Source organism: Pinus tabuliformis, chromosome 1_1 (genome assembly GCF_031772625.1).
Source record: "Pinus tabuliformis cultivar Carrire ecotype Pingquan chromosome 1_1, CPIR1, whole genome shotgun sequence".
Lineage (NCBI taxonomy): Eukaryota > Viridiplantae > Streptophyta > Pinopsida > Pinales > Pinaceae > Pinus > Pinus tabuliformis.
The window spans coordinates 743,528,172-743,554,716 of record NC_142297.1 but is presented as its reverse complement, the minus strand read 5'-3'; the positions used below and the strand labels follow the sequence as shown (position 1 = coordinate 743,554,716).

The 26,545-nt window shown below is 37.8% G+C and overlaps 2 protein-coding genes across 2 annotated transcripts; one reads left to right on the top strand and one right to left on the bottom strand.

Moving 5' to 3' along the window:
• Positions 1-2,348: 2,348 nt before the first annotated feature.
• Positions 2,349-5,096, bottom strand: LOC149216130 (disease resistance protein Roq1-like). Its single transcript, XM_089392707.1, has 4 exons — positions 4,327-5,096; positions 3,129-4,206; positions 2,676-3,005; positions 2,349-2,588 (listed from the first exon to the last, which is right to left on the bottom strand). Exons 1-4 carry the CDS (start codon positions 4,920-4,922, stop codon positions 2,349-2,351), a joined length of 2,244 nt encoding a protein of 747 aa, XP_089248833.1. The 5' UTR covers positions 4,923-5,096.
• Positions 5,097-10,373: 5,277 nt separating this feature from the next.
• On the top strand, positions 10,374-11,309 carry LOC149216129 (uncharacterized). The gene has a single exon (XM_089389836.1). The coding sequence runs from the start codon at positions 10,374-10,376 to the stop codon at positions 11,307-11,309; it is 936 nt and encodes a 311-aa protein (XP_089245962.1).
• The last annotated feature ends 15,236 nt before the right edge of the window (positions 11,310-26,545 follow it).

Here is a 26,545-nt window from a genome sequence, read left to right as displayed (position 1 = left end):
CAGCTCCCGGATCTCACGGCATTGCTGAACTTCTAATGTTTTAAGCTTTGTCAGTTGCCCCAACCAGGGTATGCTCCTGAGCTTCACGCATCCACCAAAATACAACTGCTCCAGAGAAGTCAAACATTGTGAACTGCCCCAACCCTGGTATGCTCCTGAGCTTCTCACATCCCTGAACATCCAGCCATTCCAAAGAAGTCAAACATTCCACCCCTGGCAGCTCTTGTATCTCACGACATCCACTAACATCCAGATATGTAAGCTGTGTGAACTGCCCCCATCGCGGCATGCTCCTTAGCTTCTCACATCCACCAACACCCAACCGCTCCAAAGAAGTCAAACATTCCACCCCCGGCAGCTCTTGTATCTCACGGCATCCACTAACATTTAACATTTTAAGCTTTGTGAACTGCTCCAACCTTGGTATGCTCCTGAGCTTCACGCATCCACCAAAATACAACTCCTCCAGAGAAGTCAAACATTCCACACCTGGCAGCTCTTGTATCTCACGGCATCCACTAACATCCAGATGTGTAAGCTTTGTGAACTGCCCCAACCCTGGTATGCTCCTGAGCTTCTCACATCCACCAACATCCAGATGTGTAAGCTTTGTGAACTGCCCCAACCTTGGTATGCTCCTGAGCTTCTCACATCCGTGAACATCCAACCATTCCAAAGAAGTCAAACATCCCACCCCTGGCAGCTCTTGTATCTCACGACATCCTCTAACATCCAGATGTGTAAGCTTTGTGAACTGCCCCAATCGCGGTATGCTCAGCTTCTCACATCCACCAACACTCAACCACTCCAAAGAAGTCAAACATTCTAGCCCTGGCAGCTCTTGTATCTCACGACATCCATTAACATTCAGATATTCAAGCTTTGCGAACTGCCCCAACCCTGGTATGCTCCTTAGCTTCTCACATTCCTCAACATCCAACCACACCAAAGAAGTCAAACATTCCACCCCTGGCAGCTCCTGTATCTCACGACGTCCCCTAACATCCAGAAGTATAAGCTTTGTGAACTGCCCCAATCCCGGTATGCTCCTTAGCTTCTCACATCCACCAACAATCAACCACTCCAAAGAAGTCAAACATTCCACCCCTGGCAGCTCTTGTATCTCACGACATCCACTAACATCCAGATGTGTAAGCTTTGTGAACTGCCCCAATCCCGGTATGCTCCTTAGCTTCTCACATCCACCAACATCCAACCGCTCCAAAGAAGTCAAACATTCCACCCCTGGCAGCTCTTGTATCGCATGACATTCCCGAATATCTAATTTTCCAAGCTTTGTGAGCTGCCCCAACCCTGGTATGCCCTCGAGCTTCTTACATCCTCTAGCTCTCAACACCGCCAAAGAGGTCAAATATTCCACACCTGGTAGCTCTCGTATCTCATGGCATTGCTCAACAATTAGATTTCTAAGTCTTGAAAGCTGGCCCAAGCCTTGTATTCTCTCGAGCTTCTCACATCTCCGAACATTCAAAGTCTCCAAAGATACCAATGTTTCAAAACCGGGGAGGTCCTCAACATTCACACAGCTGCTGATGTCGAGATCTGGAGGTTTTGACAGGCCACAAATCCATCCTAGTTGCCTCAATTCATGACACCCCCTCAAGGACAGTTGTTGAAGGTTGGGGCAAACTCCCTCTTCAAAAAATACCTCCCTTATTTCTGTGCCTGACAGCTCTAATGTCTTGAGCCAAAACATGCACATGCCATTGGAGGAATTCAATTTATTCATTGTTCTTTCCCCTTGTAATGATAAGTGTCTTTCTATGTCTCCTCCAACCCTTTTAAATGGAAGTTCCCCCAACGGACAATCTGATACCACTAGAGATTCTAGATTGTTCATCTTGAGAAGGTGTTCTGGTAGATATTCTATCCCACAATTTTCTATATCCAAATGTGTCAACTGAGTCAACAGTTCAAAGGAATCGGGCAAGGATTTTAATCGCGGCGAAGAAGATAGTGAGAAGATCTTCAAGCTCTTTAGGTCACCGAGCCAAAGTGGAAGTGCTTCCAACAAATCGCTACCTAATTTTAGAACTTGCAAATTGCAAAGGTCTCCAATAACGCTAGGCAATTCTTTTAACTTTGTTTCCTGCAAATATAACTGTTGCAAGGACCGTTGACGTGCGACTTGGGGTGGCAAATCTACCAACTGACTGCAGGATGAAAGATCCAAGTGCTCCAGCATTTTAATATCTCCCAGAGTTCCATTGTCGATGGCCAAATTCTCGCAACCCCTCAATGAAAGATGTTTCAGGCGAGTTAAATTGCCAAATGAATTGGGAAGAGTGAGCAAAGAGGAAGCACCTTCCAAATCCATGAGCTGTAAGTTATTTAGCTCTCCAAATGAAACAGGTAGCGACACCAATTTTGAGAACCCTTTGAAAATTAAGTATTTTAAAGAGTGCAAATGACAAAATTCGTCCGGCCGGCGGCAACCTTTCGACGGTCACTGCTTTGGAATGATTCCATATGGCGATCCTTTGGAGGTAATTCAGCTGCCCTATAGATCTTGGAATCTCTGAGAGGGGAGCCGAGATATTTAACTCTTTCAGATCGAGAGGCAACACCTGCAATGTTCACGTTTCAACATAAGATTGTAGCCTACAAAATGAGAAATTAAATGAAGAAGGATAAACGCACACATATTTTCGTACTTTAGATTGATGTGGCCACAGTCTATTCAAAGTGCTTCCCTGCATTTCCAGAACTCTTAACTTCGTCATCGGAATCCAGTCAGGAAGGGAAGAGTGGGAAAATCCATACCAACGGAGCCATGTCAAATGCGGTTTCTGCTTCCTCAATATGTCTTCTAAATGATCTTCTTCAGTTGCAACAAGTTGCAACTTACTAAAATCGAAATTACTGAAGAGAGGCCTGATCCGTGATACTTGTGAAGTCGGGGTATTTGAATGGTCGGGATGTTCACCCGTGAAGAAATCAAAGGAGGAACTAACCATACTTATTCCGCTAACCTCAGATATTACCTGCTCATTGATCAAGGAAAAAATCTACAGTGAACTAATCTAACTTTGTCATGAAACAAGAAATCTTAAAGCTTAAAATTTAATTAAACCCAAGAAAAAGGTTTGGATTGTCGAAGTACTTACATGTGAGGATCGCTGTAACAAATTATCAGTGCTATTGGTTGTCGAACCCCAAATACGAAGGGGCGTGACTTCCTTGGCAAATTTTCTTCCAAGATCCTTAATATGATCATGCATATTTATTTTATTTTCAGTGTCCACATCTAACAGACACTTGTCCTGCAGATTTTGAAGCCCAACATTACCCCATATCCTGATAGCTTTATCTCTGTCTTGTCCTATGAAGAAACAAGCAATATCTAAGAATATTGACTTATCATTTTCCTCAAGTGAGTCATAACTTATTCTAAAACAGCCCTCTATCTCCTTGGGAAAATTTGTTTGAAGTCGAACCAATCGATCTTCCCAGTAATCATATTGTCGTCCATAAACTAGTGCGCCCACCACTTTCAATGATAGTGGCAATCCACCACACACTCTAACAAACCGATCTACCAAATCTGCAAATTCTGGTAGTGGATGTGGCTGATTAAAAGCATAGGAACAGAAGAGTTGTTTGGATTGCGGGATATTCAATCCCTTTAAATAATAAAGGGATCCTTCTAACACTCCATGGCTTTGAAGGACATGCTTGTCACGCGATGTAAGCAAAATCAAGCTTTCAGGGCTAAGAAAACCCTTAATTGTCAAAAGCGCTTCCTTTTGATTTGTATCATTTACATCGTCTAAAACTAAGAGAGCCTGACAAGATAAGGGAGCGTGACAGGATAAGGGATGCTTTAGTAAACGTTCCTCTGTACACTCAGTTTCTATATTTCCAAGTTTCAAGCCTTCAATGAGCTTACTTTTTAAAATATTTAGAGACATTTCCCTAACATTGAAAATAAAGGCGGATTCGTTGTACTTTGACCTGTTAAGGTTGAAGAATGCTTTGGCCAGTGTCGTTTTTCCGACCCCGCCTACACCCAAGATCCCCACAACTTTGGGTTTCACCTGCTTCTCCTGCGCCTGCAACACTGTCTTTTCAAATTCTTCTAGTTTTAGGTCCAACCCAGTTGGATATTGAGCCACATCCAAAGGTCGTTTTGGAACATTTTGTAAAACCCTTTTGAGGACGTAATCCAAGAGCTCGCCCTCGTCCCTGAATAATACACATTGATGAAGTAAAATAAGAAGTTAGAAAGTAAACATCATGTACCTTATATCATGCCAACAAATCCAATACGATTACAGATTGCCAGAGATTGTGGGAGATCCTCACCCATTATATTGTTTCAGTTCGAAACCGCTCAGATCTGCAACATATGAAAGTGTGGTTCTCCAATTCTGAATAGTGTCTGAACTGTAGCGTGGTTTTTGACCACCTGTTTGAGGGTCGGTTATTCTCTTGTCCTGGAGCTTCTGCAGGGCTTCAGCGTACCTTCCTTTTGTCTCTGTATATCGGACCTCAGAAGGATCCACCTTAAAAAAGATGGGAAGAATGGTAACCCGCTGAGGACTGGTAGCCTCGGCGTTTTTCATGAAAACAAGCTCATTAAGACACCAACTAGATTCCGCATACCTTTCGGAGAAAATTGCAATTTGGACTGAGGCACCACCGATAGCTTGTTCTATTTGAGAAGAAAAATTGTGACCCTCCTCCAATTCCTCCTTGTCCAAAAAGACGCTCAATCCATGATCAAGAAGGCGTCTATAGAGATGGCTCGCGAAGGTGTCTTTTACATCCGGCCCGCGGTGACTTATGAAGACGTCGAAGCGGGAACAAGAAGACGAGGCAAAGGATGAAGCCGAGGAAGAAGAAGCAGCAGAATCATTGTCATCGTGACCTGGGGCGGTAGTTAGGTTTGCCATTGCCATGGGAATCTGGATAAGTATGGACTGCCGAACAGAAATAACAAATGAAATGTAATTATGGACTGCTGAACAGAAATAATAAATGAGATGTTGAAGCAAAGACAGTCGATTTTGATCGGCGGAAACTGCAAGCGAGCCGAGGAAGAGCGTTATAAAGCTGCAATTGATGGGTTGAGCGATGGTGTGAAATGGGCACTTTCAATAAAAGCATAGCTGAGAATTACCATTTCCAATTTCACCGTTAAGAATATTGTTTGTGTTGTAAGTGTTTAAGAATATTGTTTGTGTTGTAAGTGTTTATGAGTATCGGTAATAATGGTGTCTGTAAATTGTAAAATCTTAGTGTGTTGTCACGTAACCCGAGAAGTGGGTCCACTTAACAACATCGTAATCCGTCGACTTCCACACCTCCGATTTTTGTGGGTGACCAACACGTTAAGACAGAATACCTACTCCATTCAAACACGGCAAAATTAAGTATCGTACACGGCAGCATTAAATCCTGTTGTAATACATATTGAAATCCGGCCATTTAAAATAGCAACCAATAAATCCTTGGTAATACATGAAAAACTCTTCTTATTATGATAGTTGATAATACACGAAAAACTTGTGTTTAACTGATAAAGATTAAAGGGAATGGCTCAAAATTACACGTATTTGGAAAAATAAGGGTTTTTAAATTATTTTAGATTTTAGATTTTATTTATATAATATAATATGATGTTGTAGTAATTTGAAAAGAGGGTTTATAAGCAATAAAATAGTGTAATGGAGTTAAATTTTTTTAATTATAATATTTTATTATTTTAATTATACTTTTAAATATATAAATATTTATATTATTATATAAATTTAATAAATTCAAACTACAATGTTTCAACCATGATAAAAAAAACAATTATTATTTAAACTACTGCTTGAACAGCTTCAACCATTAAGGTTTATATAAAAGTCCATCGACCAAGTAAAAAGATGTCCAAAGCCAATAATACAGTCCACATATGATATTTAAAGGTATAGTGGAATGATATTGACCACTGCCAATAATACAGGTTCAATTGACTCAAATTCACGGATTGACTGCGATCACTGATTATTTATGATAAAATTAATTCTCTATCGAACAAGTAAAGAGGGGGTCCCAAGCCATTAGTTCTGTCCATATGGTAGGGGCACTAGAGGACATTTAGGGGTGATATCACATGATATTCTTCTTCTTTTTTTGTCAGGCGAAAAAAAGCTTGATAGTATATATCACATGATATTCTATGGCACAGCGGATTTTTTGGTGAATGATGTGATGTAAGATTCCAAATTAACATGTTAAGTATTTGGTTAATTTTAAATTTTTGTCAGAAAGCTTATTTACGAAGTGATACAATTCAAATCAATGGAAAATTTAAATTTACGAAGTGATACGATTCAAATCAATGGAAAATTTGTTTAAATGAAAAAAGTTATTTTCTTAAATTGAAAAAGTTTATCATTATACATTTCATGTGTTTTTGCAGTTTCCTTTTCTTTCCTTCTTTTCAAACCGACCAACACGTGAAGAGGGACCACCCCAGGCAACACCATGGACCATGTTTGGAATTTAATACCCCATCCCTCATTTGTAGAGAGATTCATGTTTAGTGGTGACGGCGCTGACAGGTCACGGCAATTTTCTTGAGCGTATTATTTTACGACAGAGTTTAATTTAGAGATAAATAGATTTTTTTTATAGTGTAAAAAATAATATTTTTTGTTTAAAATATATTTTTGAGTGTATAAATAGATTCGCCGTTGTGGAAAATTTATTGGATCATTATTATACAGATTAAACAATTTAAACTCAAATTTTTTATCTATAAATTAAACTAGCCTTATTTTATTAATAAATATTAATTATATATAAAAATATTATTTTATTCGTAAGTATTAATTTTTATATAATTAGTTAATTGTTTATTAAATAAAAATAATAATAGAAAAAATAAACAAATCATTAATTTACTACCATAGTAATTAATATTTGCCTCAATTGCTTTAACATTTGTATTTTAAAATTCTCTAACATACACCACTCAGCTTATGCCAATTATACTCATGTTATCCACTCTTTAATCTTTTGCATTTTTATGTCTTAAGACTTTTCATTTTTGGATTAACTCTATTCTTGTACTATGTTCTGTGCGGACCAGGTGAAAAATCCTAGGTGAATCCTAGGGGGACTCATGTTGTAGGTAAACCGAGGAAAATCTAACCATAAAACTACACCTTAGCTGTAGTCGCAGGCCTTTATGGAACCGGGTAGTGTATGCCTAGATCATTTTAGGAAAAACTGCAAGACAGCAAGCTTAACAATATATTCATCTTTCAGCGATCATGGAATTTAACCAACTTCCATCAAACAGTAAAGATTACTGCTCTTGATACTTGAAAGTAAACAAAACTGAAAACATTTCTTTCATAAAACAAGAAGAAAGGAGAAATTGTTGAGCAAGACGAGGCTAGCTGGAGAATTTAACGAACACGATGCCCATTGGAGGTCGGAACCAGCCATGCAGTTATAGCGAGGTTAACCATTAAGACAGCACTGAAAACTAAGATGACCAGCGCTATTAATAGTGCCAATTTAGGACCCCTGCGCAACCTAATGGGTTAGCCACGGATTAGGGTTCTCATTAGGAAAACAAGGAAAAGTCATGCAATGAACAAACTTCTTTCCTCTAATCTGAGAAGAGTACCAAACCCTGAGATTACAAAACCCTCTCATCGAGTACAGCTAATACCCTGATAGTCGCATTTATGTGAATTCAGAGCAGTGGTAAACTGTAATGACAAAAAGGAATTATCCCTCTATCTCTGAAACTATCCAAAATGTTTTCAAAACAGAAATGCATATAGATATAACGAGAACTAGAATCCATTATTCAACCTAGTGAAGAATCAAACACAACGTGAAAATAAACTAGATAATTATATGTACATACATTCCTCTGAGTAAAACATCCATGTATATATATAACAAAGTAGAGACAGGAGTAGCGGCCGTAGCCAAATCCAGGAGCCGAATGATAGTCCACAAAGTTAAAATTCATAAATATATATATAACAAAAGGGAGCAGCAGACTATCGCTCAACCCAAGAGTCACATGACTTATCAACACATGTTCAGGGAGATAAATAATTGTACATGAATCATACAACCTCAAGCCGAGGCGAAGTCGGCACCACAATCTTACAAGACCTCTGCCCAGGCGAGTAAGCCCGCTAAAATTAGAAACAAGACTGAACTATAACAATATACTCTGATCAAAGCACATGCAGATGAAACCCTTTACTGGGTAGTAAACTGTAGGGAGTAGCCTCCAAAAGAAAGGAGTCAGAACGAAACCCTTTCCAAAGCGGAAACTGGCAACCCAACCTGACAAGAGGAATTATGTATGAAGCCGCTTGAAAATCCAGTAATCCTTTATTTCCACACAGTCCAGAATCAAAGGGGATTCGGAAGTGTAGACTTACCCGAGAGAAAAGTGTGCCATGCCTGGAGAAGGAGTCGATTCACCATCATCACCGACAGCGCATCATATTCATGGCGCGACAGAGCCTGCAATAGCGGAAGTCGGATTGGAAATTACTGACAGCTTTCATGAGATAATAGGAGAATGTAGACTGAAACGAAACTGGAAAAAAAACCAGGGAACAACCTGACCTGACTGCAAAAAGGACTGTCAAACTCCATGAGAGGGAGGCACCTGGATCGCCCCTGTAAGGTGGTATAGGAAAGACCCCAGCCTGCTAATTCGCGAACAGTAGAACCTCGACCGGGAGCCAAGGCCAAATGCATCGAATGAGCACCAAACCCTAGTAGCATGAGACTGAAAAGTCATTTGGAGCAATGCCAGTCGTTCGATGGAATGAACGGGGTTTCTACCATCGATTTGATCAGGAATCCCGAGGAAGGTGGTATCGCTGCAGTATCAATCAAATCGACACCGCAACAGAGTTATTACCCGGAGATGATTTTGGCCAAGCTCGAGGTGGAGGCTTAGCTGTCACGCTCCGGGTGAGTTGCCATTAAGAGTGGAATGAGAGGTACTGTCACAGTACTCGTCAACATTTAAATCAACCCAAAAGTAAACCAGACTCGTTATGTAATTGTGTTGGCATAATAAATGTAGTCCGGTGTGAAACGGGGTAAAACAAAAAGAATTGTTGCCTTGGGTAAATCACAAGGTAAAAACTTTTATTTTTATGTTTTCATACATTATTGTGGGGAGATATGACATATGGTATCAGAGCCCAGTAACAAAACTGTAGCCTCTGGGAATTGGAACTGTTAGACTAACAAAAGATAATTTATTTCCATATCAAGGAACAGTTAGGAAATTCTTATGCGTGACTACTCATCTGTAATTGTTCTGTTAGTACAGGTGAAAGAGTGATAGTATGAGAAGAGGAGACAGTGCTTCACGCAGGTATGCGATGGGTCAGGGACCTGTACCTAGCCCTGAGAGTAATCCCGAGTTATGGGTACAGCTTGGAGAGGAGGCCCGCAATACCAATCAGGCTATTTTGGAGACAGTGCAGGAATTGAAAAATGAAATGGCCCGGTTACGAGAAGATAACGCACGGCTAACTATGGAACAAGAGAGAATTATAAAAAGCCTGTCTAACAAACAGAATCAGCCTCCACCGAATCCCAGCGCCGAGCAGCAAGGAATGTCGGAAGAGCAGAATCACCACACAGAACACGAAGAGTCAGAAGGATGGGAAGAGGAACGATCTGACAATGCTTCTGAACAATAGACATAAAAAAGGCAACTAGTAGAGTTGCAAGGGGAATTCTGTAAGATTAAGCCGCCACACTTTGACGGGGAAAAAGAGGATGCAGCTGAAGCATGGCTGATCAACATGAATAAATATTTCCAGCTCTACGAATATGATACCAACCTTAAGGCATGACTGGCCATCTTCCAATTACAGGGAAAGGCTACCCTATGGTGGGAAGAAGTTAAGATGGTAAAAGGAGTAAGTGAACCGAACATCACCTGGGAGAAATTTTAGAGGTATTTCAAGGAAAGGTACCTGACCGAGCGTTTTTATGACGAGAAGGCTAGGGAATTCCACAATCTGCGGTTTGGGTAGCAGACTATGGATGAATTTATTACTCGTTTTACTTCACTGCTCTGTTACGTGCCTTATATTCAGGAGGAGAAGGCTAAAGTGCAGAGATTTGTCAGTAGTCTACCTTTGAGCATGAGGGAAAGAATCGAGTTTGACAGCCCAAGGACAATGGACGAGGCTATTCGTAAAGCTCGCATCTGCTACCAGCAAAACAAGCAGAAGGGAGAAAATCTGGGTAAGAAATGGGGCAATAAGAAAAGCAACAAGCCAGCTGGTGGTACTAAAGGAAATCATGGTGGAGGTATCAAAGGATATACCAAGGGATAGAACAGTTGAAATATGCAGAAGAATCCGCTCTGGTTAAAACTCCCTAATGAGTCTAGAACCACGGAACAACCTGGGAAGATAGACAACAAAGGGACAGCAAGGCCTCCGATGCAATGTTGGGGATGTGGTGGACTTCATTACGTGAAAAACTATCCTCAACGAAAGGGAACCGAACAGGTTTCCCAAGTCTATGAAGCATCTACAGTAGGCGATGTAGGACGGAGCCTACCAAGGATTAATGCTGCTCTTGAGGATCGTCAGGCGGAGTACCAACCGACAATGGTGGAATTTGAAGGTAAACTCTTAGATCTTGTTGTAACTATTTTAATTGATCCTGGTGCAACATTAAGTTATATTAGTCCTAGAATTGTGGAGCACTGTAAGTTGCAACCTGTTAAATTTAAGGACCCTTGGCTAGTACAGCTGGCAACAGGGGCAAAAATACGGGTGAATGCTAAGGTTAAAAACTGCCCCTTAAAGATAGCCGGACAACCAGTTACAACAAATTTAAATGTGCTTCCTCTTGGCTCATACGATATATTGATTGGTATGGACTGGTTAGAGAAACATTGGTCCATAATTAACTGTAAAACCAAGACTATCAGTTATAAGGATGAGCTTGGAATAAAGCAGGAGATGCAGGGAATTAAGCGTCCAATGAAAATTCGGCCCATAACAGCCTCCCAGTTAGCAAAATGCATTAGGAAAGGATGTCAGATTTATGCCATCCAGGTGGGTTATGCCAACTCGAAAGATAAAACAACCGCTTTGGATAGCATTCCTATAGTTCAGGATTTTGCTGATGTATTCCCAGAAGAGATTCCAGGCCTACCACCTAAAAGAGACATTGATTTTACCATCGAACTGGTGTCGGGAGTAGCCCCGGTGTCTCGAGCACCTTACAGAATGAGCATATCAAAATTAACGGAGTTAAAAATGCAATTGTAGGAGCTGCTGGACAAAGACTATATTCACCCTAGCGTGTCACCCTGGGGAGCCCCAGTGTTGTTTGTTAGGAAGAAAGATGGGACTCTTCGCATGTGTATGGATTATCGTTAGCTGAACAAACTGACGGTCAAAAATAAGTATCCTTTACCCCGCATCGATGAACTATTTGATCAAGTAAAAGGGGCAACAGTTTTCTCAAAGATCGATCTGCGATCAGGGTATCACCAGATCAGAATTAAAGAGGAAGACATAGCTAAGACAACCTTCAGAACAAGGTACGACCATTACGAGTTTGTGGTGTTACCCTTTGGATTGACCAATGCCCCCGCAACTTTTATGTGTCTGATGAACAACGTATTCCATCAGTATTTGGATAAGTTTGTGCTGATCTTTATTGATGATATTCTGGTTTATTCCCGAACTATGGAGGAGCATTAGGAACACCTCAGGATAGTATTGCAAACCCTTCGTGAACACAAATTATATGCAAAATTCAGCAAATGCGATTTCTTCAAGGAGCAAATACAATATTTGGGGCATATAATCACTAAAGAAGGAATCGTTGTGGATCCCAAAAAAATAAGGACTATAATGGAATGGCCAGTGCCCAAGGATGTGGCAGACATTCGATCCTTCATGGGGCTAGCAGGCTATTACAGACGGTTTGTGGAGGGGTTTTCGAGAGTAGCTTATCTCATCACTTCCTTACAAAAAAAGGGAAGAGCGTTTAGATGGACCCCTGAGTGTCAAAGAAGTTTCGAGCAACTTAAATACTTGCTCACCACTGCACCTATTTTAAGCATCGCTGACCCAAACAAGGATTATGTGGTGTGCACAGACGCAAGTAAAGAAGGAGTAGGCGGAGTGCTAATGCAGGAAGGGAAGGTAATAGCCTACGAATCAAGAAAGTTGAAAGAGCATGAGCAGAAATATTCTGCTTACGATTTAGAGTTGGCAGCTGTGATTCACGCCCTAAAAATGTGGCGACATTACCTTATGGGAAGAAAATTTCTGTTATTAACAGATCACCACAGTTTGACAAATTACTTCAGCCAGTCCACTCTAAATGCAAGGCAAGCGTGGTGGGTGGACTTCCTAAGTGGATTTGACTTTGAGATCAAGCATATAAAAGGAAAGGAGAATTGAGTGGCAGACGCCTTGAGTCGGAAGTTGCAATGCTTGTATGAGATTTCTTGTAGTGAAAGGAAAAGTCCCTTCGGGGAAATGATTAAAAAGGCTGCCGAGCAAGATGTTGTTTATCAGCAAATAAAACAGCAAGCACATCAACCAACCAGTAAGGAAAAACAGCCGGAATATGCTTTGGATGTTGCTGGAATGTTGTATTATAAGGGAAGACTATACGTGCCCAACCAGCACAGTATTAAAAATCTGATATTGGATGAGTATCATGGGAGTCATTACGCTGGACACCCAGGATATCAAAAGATGATCACTGCACTTCGAAAAGAATATTATTGGCTGGGTATGAAGAAAGATGTGGCAGATTATTTGGCATGATGTCTAGAATGTCAGCAAATTAAAGCAGAACACCAACATCCTGCGGGTTTATTACAACCATTACCCATCCCGAAATGGAAGTGGGAGACCATTTCGATGGATTTCATAACAGGTTTGCCTAAGTCAAAGAAGAATAACGACTCCATCATGGTGGTGGTGGACAAGTTAAGTAAGTCAGCACATTTTATACCGGTACAATCTACTTACAGAGCTGTGCAGGTCGCCCATATTTTCATGCAAAATATATTCAGATTGCATGGGCTACCAAAGGTAATAATCTCAGACTACGATGTAAAATTTACATCGGTCTTTTGGAAAACATTGTTCGAGGAGTTGGGAACTCAGCTGAACTTTAGCACGGCTTACCACCCACAAACGGACGGGCAGACTGAACGGGTGAATCAGGTGTTGGAGGACATGTTAAGGGCATATGTGATGCAACAACCCCATAAGTGGGAGGATTACCTACACTTGGTGGAGTTTGCGTACAATAATGGTTACCACATGTCGTTGTAGATGAGCCCATTTGAAGTATTATACGGGCGGAAGTGCCTCACCCCCTCAAGTTGGGGTGGGCCAGAAGACAAGCTGATGCTTGGACCAAAAATGCTTAAGGAAATGGAAGAACTGGTCAAAAAGATACGTGCTAATCTGAAAGCAGCACAGGATAGGCAAAAGAACTTCGCTGACCGGAAGAGGAGATTCAAGGAATATCAAGTCGGCGATCATGTGTACGTAAGAATCCGAGCAAAAAAGAGTACTTTACAATGGAGTGGGTGTGCTAAGCTGGCACCCCAATTCTGTGGACCTTTTCAGATCTTGGCCAGAATCAGGGTGGTAGCGTACCAGCTCGCCTTGCCAAATCATATGCGGGTCCACAATGTTTTTCATGTTTCCGTATTGAAAAAATATGTTTATGATCCTAAGCATGTAATCAGCTGGCAAGATATACAGGTAAGGAACGGCCTGGTAGATAGACTTACATAAATTCCATAAAGGGAAAAACTGAGTTAGGATGTTGCTTGTGTAGGTAGAACCAGAAGGAGAAATCTGGGTCAAACCGCTGAACATCCTCGACCGAAGAGAAGTAACGTTGCGGATGCGGGATATTATCCAAGTTAAAGTGCAGTGGCAGCACTTTGGGCCTAATGAGGCCACTTGGGAAGATGAAGAACTTATGAAAAGGACCTATCCAGGGTTGTTCATGGCTGAAAGACATCGGGACGATGTCCAATCTCAGGGGGGGAAGATGTAATGACCCCGGAAAATTTGTAAATATTTTATTACCGCTGTAGGTAAATACATTGGACAAGGTTATTATTTTCTGTTTTGATTAATAATATTGTTAACTCTGAGTTTGAGCATTAACTGAGTAATATCAAATATTGTAACTTCTCATTGGGAAGTTGTTTTAAGCAAAAAAAAAGAACAGTTGCCAGCATAAGGGAAAAACCCTAACTGCCTCCCCCAACCGTAACCACCCAAGGGAAAGAAGGTGGGGGGAGGAAAATGACCGTGTTGTTGGGACAGACGGGGAGGATGGAAAAATAATGCTAAGTCTGGTGGTGACCAGATAGCATTGGCACGTAGTGCAGAAGGTTTGCTGAAGGCTGTGGTCTGGCAAACAAGCTTGGGGGGAGATTTGGTCGTGCAGACAAATCTCGCGGACGGGAGGAAGACAAGCAGAGAACCGGTGGTTACGAAGCTCTGAAAGAGAGAAACAAATTACTAAACATACCGGGAACAGGTAAGTACAATTTATGATAACCCTGTACTATAAGTTACTGTGCTGCCGAAGAGCTCCATTTAATGTTATCTGGTTAGATTTTTTTAAGAGGGCTCTATTGTATGTTATCTGGTTAGACTCTGTTACAGCGTTTCAAGTAGAAAACTTTATTAAGAGGAAGTGTTATGGCAGGAACAGTGACTATAGGTGGGGAAATAAACAAATAGTTCATAATTGAGAAATGCAGATATTCCTCTAATAAACAGACTATAGGGGACTGACGCCTTGTTGAGGCACCCGTGTCTGTGTGGACCAGGTGAAAATTCCTAGGTGAATCCTGGGGGGAACTCACGCTGTAGGTAAACCGAGGAAAATCTAACCATAAAACTACACCTTAGCTGTAGTTGTAGGCCTTTATGGAACCGGGTAGTGTATGCCTAAATCATTTTAGGAAAAACTGCAAGACAGCAAGCTTAACAATATATTCATCTTTCGGCAATCATGGAATTTACCCAACTTCCATCAAACAGTAAAGTTACTGCTCTCGATACTTGAAAGTAAACAAAACTGAAAAAATTCCTTTCATAAAACAAGAAGAAAGGAGAAATTGATGAGCGAGACGAGGCTAGCTGGAGAATTTAACGAACACGATGCCCATTGGAGGTCAGAACCAGCCATGCAGTTATAACGAGGTTAACCAGTAAGACAACACTGAAAACTAAGATGACCAACGCTATTAATAGCGCCAATTCAGGACCCTTGCGCACCCTAATGGGTTAGCCGCGGATTGGGGTTCTCATCAGGAAAACAAGGAAAAGTCGTGTAATGAACGGGCTTCTTTCCTCTAATCTGGGAAGAGTACAAAACCCTCTCATCGAGTATAGTTGATACCCTAATAGTCGTATTTATGTGAATTCAGATGGTAAATTGCTATGACAGAAAGGAATTATCACTCTATCTCTGAAACTATCCAGAATGTTTTCAAAATAGAAATGCATATAGATATAACGAGAAGTAGAATCCATTATTCAACCTAGTGAAGAATCAAACACAGCGTGAAAATAAACCAGATAATTATATGTACATACATTCCTCCGAGTAAAACATCCATGTATATATATAATAGGGTAGAGACAAGAGTAGCGGCCGTAGCCAAATATAATTATGTTGAAAAAAATTAAAAATTTATTTTTCAATAATATAATTATGTTGAAAAAAATTATATATTTATTTTAAGAAAAAAATGACCATGACATACATGACTTATTAAATCATGAATTTTGGTTTAAAATTGTAAGGAACGTTTACAATAAAATTTCCATAACTTTGAAATCAAGTGTTTTTGACCTGGATGTGCCATAGCATTTGTATATATTAGATATGATTAAGGAGATCTTACAGGACATATAAGATTTTCCTCCACGTCCTCTTCATAACCATAATCACATGGAATCAATGTGGGGGTCTGCAATGGAGAGTTTTTAGTTAAGAAAGCTAAGTGCATTAAAATCATTTTAATATTTCATAAATGGCGATAGATGTTTTTCATATCTTTCAAAGCTTTTAATTGATCTGTTTGAGACATTGGAGATTTGGTGCAGACTGTAGTTGAAATGACGTTTCCATTGTTCCATAGGTGACACTGACATAAGATAATGTTCACAAATGAGTGGTGAGTCGATGCCGCTGTGGCATATCCCTAGCCCAAACAATCCAATAAGGGTGGGTGGCCAATACACTCAAGGAGAGCGAGTGTTAACAAGCAGGATTATGGTCCAAACTCATTACGACAAGGAAGAAGTTTTGTGCTTTCGGTTACGTAGCTTTGATGATGCACTAACACACTCATGGATTGATTGTTTGTTTCATTCAAATGGGGTTATTAATTACATTTACATAACAAATATATGCATATTAATTGGATAATTACTTCTTTTTTTTGGTTATAGATATTGTATTAATTAATGAGGTTATTGGTGATGATTAGCAAGATGTGATTTATACCATTGATGTATATTACAACATATGTTATATAGGTTAAAAAACAATACCTTGAATGGTAGCTAGCAAGTTTAATCCCCCCTCCACCTAGGTTCTATTCTCTGGAGACATGTTAACTTGTGCAAAACAAAAACTGAACAAGCTGAAAGTTTTAAGAGTAATTTCTATAAGCCCAAAGGGGTAGGAAATTTTGAATATCTCGATATAGAGGTGAACAATGACACCTGTTGTGATTTGATCCTAGACTACAAAGTTAACAATTTACCAGTTATCGTGAAAAAAAACATATGTTATATAATATACATATTGATAAACTATAAATAAGATATTTTTGTTAGGAAGAAAAATGATGCAATACATAAATAAGTAACTAATAACATGAAAACCAACATGTATATGAGTTGCGGTTCACCTCAACTTCATTTCTATATCCTTGGCCACTCTAGCTAAATTTGGTCGCCTGTGACAACTAACAATAGACTTAACAAGCCTTTCTTGATTGCAACAAATAACATGGGAAAATACCAAGGCTTACCAAAACCATGGTCCCATAACAAGACTAGATCTAGAGCTTTCAAGATTCACCAATAGGAGTAATTACAATATTTCAACACACACCCCCCCCCCCCCCAATATTTATCTTCTTGTCTAATCTTCTACTTGTTGATTTGTTGTCTTCGTCTTGGTTTGAGACATGTTATTATCTTTAGTTTCCTCATCCTTCGACTTGCTTGGCCCTTCCTTTTTCACTTGAAAAATATGATCATTGATATCCATATAAAAAAAATGATTTATCGAGATACATGGGTGCCAATTGTTGTACTAACCAATTATATAAGAAATATCTTCACCTGCATGGCTCATGACCATGTTATATATCTACTTAACAATGACTTGGTACTAACCATCTCACATTCTAAGATTACTTCACACATTCCCCCCTCAGTCGAAGATTCAACATCTCTGACAAAATCAAGCTAGCGTATGAGTACACCTACCACCCTTGTACTTATCCAAGTGATTCATTCCACAACTTCATCTTGTACCCTCTTTATGCATGATAGGGATGAATGTGTGTGCCACCATGCTACAACACATATGCTTGAACAATGAGGCTTACAACAAACCTAGGGAATTGAACCTGCCTAAGGCTAGGCTTTACAACTTGGACCAAAAGCTTTGGGGTGTTAAGTTCATCCAATCATGCAACCCTTGAAACATTACATCATTTGAATTTAGGTACAACAAGTGTTTGATTGATTTACAAAAACAACAAGATTAGCCTCATCATGTGCCCAAAACATGAGACATTAGAAAAAAATATGATTGCTTATCAAGGTCACTGCCCATTGTTGATATCGTCTACTATAACTCATTCCATTCAACTTCTATCCTAACTCTATATCATAATACAACTTTAAATGTAATTCCTATGATATATATCTTGCTTAAGCCACTTCCAATATGATTGTATTTATCCAATTCCAAAACATAACAATATCCTCCTTTAAACCCTTTTGGCGAAGGCTAACTTTAATGACTCCTTTAGTGAATGACACTTCCTTCAATCCATAGATAGAACCTTTCGTATTTAGCTACCTTTACCACATAGTGAATAGTGGTGGGTTTGCAAATTGTCACTCCAAGACCTCTATGATATCCTCTTCACCTCTTCGTCCAAAATCCCCTACTATGTTATGTTAATCAATTTCTGGTGATCTATGGATTTGAGTCCATGCACTCACAAGAAAGCTCTCCCTTCTTAGCTAGGTTTCACAACAATGATAAGTGCAAGTATTGTTACAACAAAATCCAGCACCTAGTGCAAAGCCTCATTAGGTGACCTAGACAATGTGCAACACATGAGAGTATCATCATTGTCACCTCAAAAACTACTCGCCTCTCTTTAGTGAAGGACACAATCCAACACAAGGGAGTCTTCCCTAGTAGTGCTTAGGGATAAAGTAACCCAAGGATCTTAAATTAAGTGCCCCCTAAGGATTCTACAACATTGATTCACCCAATAAAGTTATGACAAATTAGGGTTTGAGATGGATGAAGGAATAAGTTCTAGATTTGGGTTCAAGGGAGCTATGAGTCAATCTAAAGGCTATGGTTGGTCTAAAAAGTTTCAAATAGGTTTCTGAAATACACAAAATCAATAAAATACTCAAGATTGATATAACTAGGGTTTTAAATCAAACAATTGCATCAAAACAATACTTTATGACAACAACAAATTTGGCCATGAAAATTGTGAATAAACTATGTGAAATGAAGGCTAAACTAGGGACAAAGTTACAACAAATTTTGATGGTTAATAAAGCATAGAACAACAAATAAAACATTCATGTTATCCCTAGAAAATGGTAGAAAATGCATGGAAAACTTCATTTTTGCTTCTCTAATGTACTTCTACACAATGTTTAACCCTAGGGCATACATCAACAAGTCATTGAGTGCTAAAAAATGTAAGATTTTGTGGTACTTTAACCTAATTTACTGTGAAATAATAAAGAAGTGATCTTTATACTTTAAAATAATGCCACAAGAGAGAAACAAGTGATTTCTCATTCTAGGGCATACAAAGTCTATGATACAGATGCTTAGGTTTCCTTCTAGCCTAGGGTGTGAGATTTAGGTTCTCAATTCTTTTGATGACTCTTCTTTGTATATTAACACCTATTTCAAGACATTCAAGGATGGTTGTTGTAAATTAAACAACTTAAAATATAAAAAAATGAAACCTTAAGTTGTTGTAAAAAGACGTTAACAATTACTAACAAACTTTGAAATCAACCCTTTTCTTCCTTGTCGTCTTGTTTTATGCGCTGAATGAGTTCCATCATGTTTTCATTTATGCAAGAAAATACTTGAAAATTAATATTTAATGCTAGATTATTTTGTTATATGTACAAAGTCAATCATGATTACATACATTTGAAGCATGTTGTTGTTGAGATGGCTCCTCCTGTGATGCAATTATGTCCATTTCTTTGACCATCTCCTTATATATATTTTTTATAATGATATATGAAAGGGTGAAAGCATGGAACTGGGTTACACTTTTCGGCGAAAGAGGGCGTGTTTGGGTGGAAAAAATGATAACTCGATAGAGCCATTTAAGCGCTCAATCGAGCTCCTCGAGCGCTAAAAAAATAGCTTGATCAAGCTATTTGAATTTTGAAATCAAGCGCTCGATCGAGCTTCTTGAGTCCTAAAATCCACAATTTCAGCACCCCTTCTGCAAAATTTCATGCAACACCATTTTGTATCCTAGTGGACTTAGGGCTAAATTTGTCCTTAGGTGGAAGAGTTTATCACATTGGATTCATGAAGGAATCCTCTATCCAATGGAATATGAGTTTGACATTTTCAAATTCATATGATATTTTTCATCTAATTTCTTTTAAACATAATGCTTAAATTTTTTTGAATTGTTTTAAAGAGGTTGAATAAAAAATCAATATCCTAAAATATACAAAATGAAAAAATTTCAAAAAATACCACTATCTTCGTTTACGCATCCTCTTAAAAAGGGTACTTTTGTTTTTTCAATTTATTTAAATAGTTGAAAAAAATCTTAATTGAACACATGTGTCCACAAATTGCAATTGAAATATTACTTAGCCAACTTCGAAAAATAATAAAAAATATATTTTTGCATAAAAGATAATATTTTAATATGAAAAACTTAGCTCTTTGTGTGTAGATCATGCTCATATATATATATATATATATTAAAAATTACACATTTTAAACCAAGTTATGCTACGTGAACACACATATACCTCTTAATATGTGTGAAAAATTGCAAGGACAAGCATTTCATTTAATGGAAAATTGACATATTATACGACACTAGATATTTTTTGCAAAAAATATCATTAGGAAAACAACATAATTATCCACAATTTGTATTTTTATTTTGAATTAAAATTCACAATGCTTATATGAATTTTGAGGGCTTTAATTCGATAAAAGAGGAAAAATATGAAATTTCATCACCACATTTGGCCGAAAAGGATAACACATCTTCATGCTTTCACCCGAAAAATAAATAATATAAAATCGATATTAATAAATGAATGGTTTGTAGTAATATATACATATAGTTCTAGAAAATCATTTTATATAATTAGGAATATTACCTTTTAAATGATTATATTTTTTTGTTGTATGTTTTTTCTATTTTAAGTTCTACATGTCTCATTGAGCATTGTTTTATGTAAAAAGTTTCTTATGTAACTACTTTAAAAGTTGTGGACAGATTTAGAAAAAATCTGGCAGGTCGTTATTTATCCATGTAAGCCTGTAGAGGCAATATGAAAATATAAAACGAATGGAGAGTGAGTTGAATGGTTGGATAATGTATACATGTGAGTTGGTTGTTGTAAATCTCCCTTGAATAATAAGAATGTTGATTATCGTTTCCCCATGGATGTTTCCCTCACAAGGAGGGTTTTACCACGTAAAACATTGTGTCAATATTTGTGTTTGATTATTCTACTATCTTTTTTATTTATCATTATTTCCTTTAATTTCAATTTATTTGCAAGTTATGTTTTCGTTGCTCAACTCAACAAGTGGCATCAAAGCTTTTGGAAAAAGTTTGTGTTAATGACGAAGATGAAAAGTGTGAAGTTTGAAATTGAAAAGTTCAATGGGAGTAATAGCTTTGAGCTATGGAAGGTTAAGATGCGAGATATGCTCGTGCATCAAGGAGTGGCAAAGGTGTTGTTGGGCAAGGCAAAGAAACCCATGGGCGTGGATAATGACAACTAGGAGGACATGGATGCAAGATCCCTCAGTACTATGCATTTGTGCTTGGCAGATGATGTTTTGTTTAACATCATTGGAGAGAAAATAATTGCAGGCTTATGGACCAAGTTAGAAAGTCTCTATATGACAAAGTCCCTGACAAATAAAATCTACATGAAGCGGCAATTAAATAGTTTGTAGATGAAGGAAGGTACAAAGATATCTGATCATTTGAATTATTACAATACTCTTTTATGTTAGTTGTTCTCTGCCCAAGTCTTGGGATTGTTTTGTAACCTCTATCAGTTTTAGTTCTACCGATACCATTGATTTTGATGTTGTTGTGGTAGCTTTTTTGTATGAGGAAACTCCGCATAAATCTAGCCTTGAAACCTAAACATCAGAAGCAATGGTGGTAAGATGTCGATCAAAAGAAAAATATCAAAATTCAAGAGACATGTCATGATCGAAGTTAAGAGGCAAGAAGAATAAGTTAAAGTGTTAGTATTGTAACAAATCAGGGCATCTTAAGAAGGATTGTTGGAAAAGAAAGGAACAAGTTGCTAAAAGGGACTCTACAAAGGAAGTTAATTCAGTTGAAATTAGTGTAGGTATTGTTGATGAGGTATTGTCCACTTCTACTTTTTCTCAACATCATCGTAATTGGTTGCTAAATTCTGGTGCTTCCCATCATATGTGTGTTCATGGGAATTGGTTCTTGTCATACCAATCTATTGATGACTATGTGGTTTTCATGGGTAATGACGTTACATGCAAAATTATTGGGATTGGTAGTGTTAGGATTAAAATATATGATGGTATTGTTATAATGTTAAGAGAGGTGAGGCATATTCTTGATCTTAGAAAGAACTTAATATCTTTGGGAGTGTTATATTCTACTGGTTATAAATGTATAGTTCAAGGTGGAGTTATGAAGGTGACGAAAGGCATCTTGGTAGTCATGAAGGCTAAAAGGTTTGGGAACCCTTATAAGCTTGAAGGAAGGATAGAAACACATCATGCAATAGTAGCATTTGAAGGTGCAAGTGACTCTACTCATTTATGGCATCAACACTTGGGTCATATGAGCGAGAAAGGGTTGAAGGTATTGGTTGATCGTAAGTTACTTCCAAGCTTGAAATCTCTGAATTTGAGTTTTTGTGAGCATTGCATTTATGGAAAACAATCTAGACAGAAATTTAAAATAGGAAAACATGTTAGTAAAGGCATCCTTGATTACATCCATTCATATCTTTGGGGACCATCTCCTAAACTCTATTTTGGAGGATCTTCATATTTTGTAACATTTATAGATGGTTACTCTAGAAAGGTGTAGATCTATTTACTGAAAAGAAAAGTTGATGTATTTGATGCTTTTAAGCAGTATAGAGCTTTGGTTGAAACGATCACTAGCAGGACAATTAAATGTTTGAGAACTGACAATGGAACCGAGTTTACTTCAAAAGAATTTGAAAATTGTTGCAGGGAAGTTAGAATTGAAAGACGTAAAACCACGGTTTATACTTCTCAGCAAAATGGTGTTGTTGAACGCATGAACAAGGCTCTTCTAGAGAGAGAAAGGAGTATGGTCAGTAATGCCAAGTTGTAACAGGAATTGTGGGCAAAGGAAGTTCTTACAATGTGTTATTTGGTAAAACGGTCACCATCAACTGCAATTAACTGTAAGATTCTAGAAGAGGTATGGACAAGTCAACCTTATGATTATTCATATCTTAAAGTTTTTGGTTGTGATTCCTATGCTCTTATTCCAAAGAATCAATGTTCTAAGTTAGATCAAAAATAAAAAAGACTAATATTTGTTAGATATGGTGATGGAGCAAAGGGATATAAATTGTGGGATCCTACTACCCACAAAATCATCATTAATAGAGATGCCATATTTGATGAATCATCACTCATAAAATTAGATGTAGATGGTGAAATGAAATGGGAAAAAGTACCATAGATTCAACAAGTTCAATTGGAAACTCAATCATCTTCAAGGGAGGAGGATCATGAAGATGTTCATGAAGAAACTCCTACAAAAGAAGATGAGGATACATAAATTTCTCAGGAAACTGAGGAAATACCGCAACAAATTGTACGAAGTTCTACACAGATAAGATCTTTTCCTAAAAGGTATGATGATTTTGCTACATCTGTTTCTTTAATTGCTAATGATGGAGAACCTAGTTATTATCAGGAAGCAATGGAAGTATTTGATAGTGATAAATGGAAAGTAGAAATGAAAGAGGAAATTGATTCCTTATAAAGAAATAAGACATGGGATTTGGTGGAACTTCCTAAGGGCAGGAAGGTTGTCGGTTGCAAGTGGGTTTACAAATTGAAGAAAGGAGTTGATGATATTTTTCAGAAGTACAAAGAAAGACGAGTTGCAAAAGGATATTCTCAAAAGGAAGGTATTGATTTTCATGAGATTTTTTCACCAGTTGTTAAGCTTGTTTCAATTAGAGTTGTGTTAGCATTAGTTGCATTACTTGATTTAGGGTTAGAGAAACTAGATGTTAAAACAACATTCTTACATGGAGATTTGGATGAGGATATATATATGGAACAACCATAAGGGTTTGTTCAAAATCGCAACAAGAGGTTTGTTTGCAAACTCAAGAAGTCATTGTATGGCCTGAAGCAATCTCCCAGGCAATGCTACAAGAATTTTGATTCCTTCATGATGAGCTACAATTTTACCAGAAGTGAGTATGATCATTGTGTTTACTTTCAAAAGTTGGAAATGGCATATTCATTATTGTGGTGTTATATGTTGATGATATGCTTGTAACAAGCAAAAGCATGGTTGAGATCAACAGGTTAAAGGCTTAGTTGGCTAGGAATTTTGAAATGAAGGATCTTGGAGCAGTAAAACAAATCTTGGGCATGGAGATACATAGAGATAGGAAAAATTGTAAGTTGTGGTTATCACAACAAAAGTATGTGGAGAAAATACTTTTGAGATTCGGTATGAATAATGGGAAACATGTTCAAATCCCTTTAGCTTCCCATTTCAAGCTTTCTTCAGGTTTGTGTCCTAGTAATGATGAAGAAAAGGAGTATATGCCTTGTGCCATAAGCTAATGTAGTAGGATGCTTAATGTATGCGATGGTTAGTACAAGGCCAGATATTTCACATGTAATTGGTGTTGTCAGTAGATACATGGAAAATCGAGGTAAAGAACATTGGGAAATAGTGAAATGGTTGCTTCAGTATCTTAAAGGCACAAGTAATTACTGTATCACCTATAATGGTAGTAGTGATTCAGCCTGTGGTTATGTTGATTCAGATTTTGCAGGTGACTTGGACAAGAGGAGATCCGCTTCTAGACATGTTCTTACTCTTGCAGTTGGAGTTGTTAGTTAGATGTCAAAGCTTCAAAATGTAGTTGCTTTATCCACTACTAAGGCATAATACATAGTTGTATCACATGCTTTCAAAGAGGAAATTTGGTTAAAAGTTTTGCTAGGTGAGTTTGGAAGGATGCAGGACAAGGTGAAAGTTTTTTGTGATAGTCAAAGTATTATTCATTTGGCAAGGAATCCAGTGTATCACAGCAAAAAAAAAAGTATACGTGTTAAATATCATTTTGTAAGACACTATTGATGAAAGTGGAGTGGTGGCTCTGGAAAAGTTCCATACAAAGAAAAATTGCGCAGAAAAGTTCACAAAACTAGTCTTGTCAGAGAAGCTAAAATGGTGCCTAGCTTCTCTTGGCTTGCAAGGAAGGTGATGAATAATTTGGGCATGATATATCAGGTAAATTGTTGTCAAGGTGGAGATTGTTAGAAGTTGTCAACTATTTCCATATTTTCTTGGGATAATAGCTAAGATTGGTTCCTTTGGTTTGATTTGTTTTTAATAATCTAAGTTTTTTGGAAAAAACATATAAAAGGAACTTTTTTTGTTTTATGTAAAAAGTTTATTATGTAACTGCTTTAAAAGTTGTGGACAGATTTAGAAAAAATCTGACAAGTTGCTATTTATCCATGTAAGCCTATAGAGGCAATATGAAAACATAAAACAAATGGAGAGTGGGTTGAATGGTTGGATAATGTATGTCTGTGAGTTGGTTGTTGTAAATCTCCATTGAATAATAAGAATATCGATTATCATTGCCCCATGGATGTTTCCCTCACAAGGAGGGTTTTACCTAGTAAAAGGTTGTGTCAATCTTTGTGTTTGATTATTCTGCTATCTTGTTTAATTGGCATTATTTTTTGCAATTTCAATTTATTTGTAGGTTATGCTTTCACTACTCAACTCAACAAGTTTTATCATTACTATGCTCACTTTGTGCTTGATAAAATCCATGGTTAAGAGGTTAAGAAGGATCTATGCAACATGAGATTATTTTCTTTGGACTCCAACTCATCATAGAAATTAGGAACTATTATAATTCGAGTAGATGTGCCTGATAGATGATTTCCTGTAGCATCATATTCGTGTTTGCAAAGCCTTAGATCCAAGAAAAGAAAATAATGTTAATAGCAAGGTAATCAACATATTTGGTAGCAATCAGAGATGAAATGGCTCGGAATGTGGTGCTGAAGCCATACTATGTCTACACGTGCTTGAGTAAATGGAGCATTTTTCAGGCAACCCACGAAAACACGAGTTAATCTGGGAAAAACCATGATTAGTAGTTGATATTCTTGGTGCGAGACGAAATTCGAAAGGAAAATGGTAGGCAATTGGATTCAATTCAATTAATTGAAGATATGTTTTAGGTATCTAAGGAGGTAGGGATAAACTTTTAAGTGTGGAGGGTGGTAACATGAAATGTGTTTAAGCTGTGTGAGAGTCTCATACAACCCTTGACTGGTACAGTGGTAGCTTGAAATGAATAAGCTTTGAAGAGAATATATCAAAGAATTTCATACTTCGTGGAAAATAATGCATTTGTCTAACAAATTATCCAACCGAACATACTACAAAAAGGGAGTTAATGCAAAAATGAAATGTCTTAAAACATAGAAATACAAAAGATTAAAGTAGTGGATAGTATGAGTATAATTGACATAGGTTGAGTGGTGTATGTTAGAGAATTTTAAAATACAAATGTTAAAGCAATCGAGGCAAATATTCTACCGAGTAAATTAATGATTGGTTTATTGTGTTTTCAATTTTTTTTTATTTTTATTTTTGTTTAATAAACAATTAACTAATTATATATATATTAAAGTAGTGGATAGTGAGTATAATTGACATAGGTTGAGT

What these genes read in the sequence shown, in the direction of transcription:
- LOC149216130 (XM_089392707.1), bottom strand. Translation starts at nt 4,922, where the DNA reads ATGGCAATGGCAAACCTAACTACCGCCCCAGGTCACGATGACAATGAT. An exon ending in GAACTGAAACAATATAATGG is followed by an intron (nt 4,207 to 4,326) that starts GTGAGGATCTCC and finishes TGTATTATTCAG; the next exon opens with GGACGAGGGCGAGCTCTTGG. An exon ending in TGTTACAGCGATCCTCACAT is followed by an intron (nt 3,006 to 3,128) that starts GTAAGTACTTCG and finishes ATCAATGAGCAG; the next exon opens with GTAATATCTGAGGTTAGCGG.
- LOC149216129 (XM_089389836.1), top strand. Translation starts at nt 10,374, where the DNA reads ATGCAGAAGAATCCGCTCTGGTTAAAACTCCCTAATGAGTCTAGAACC.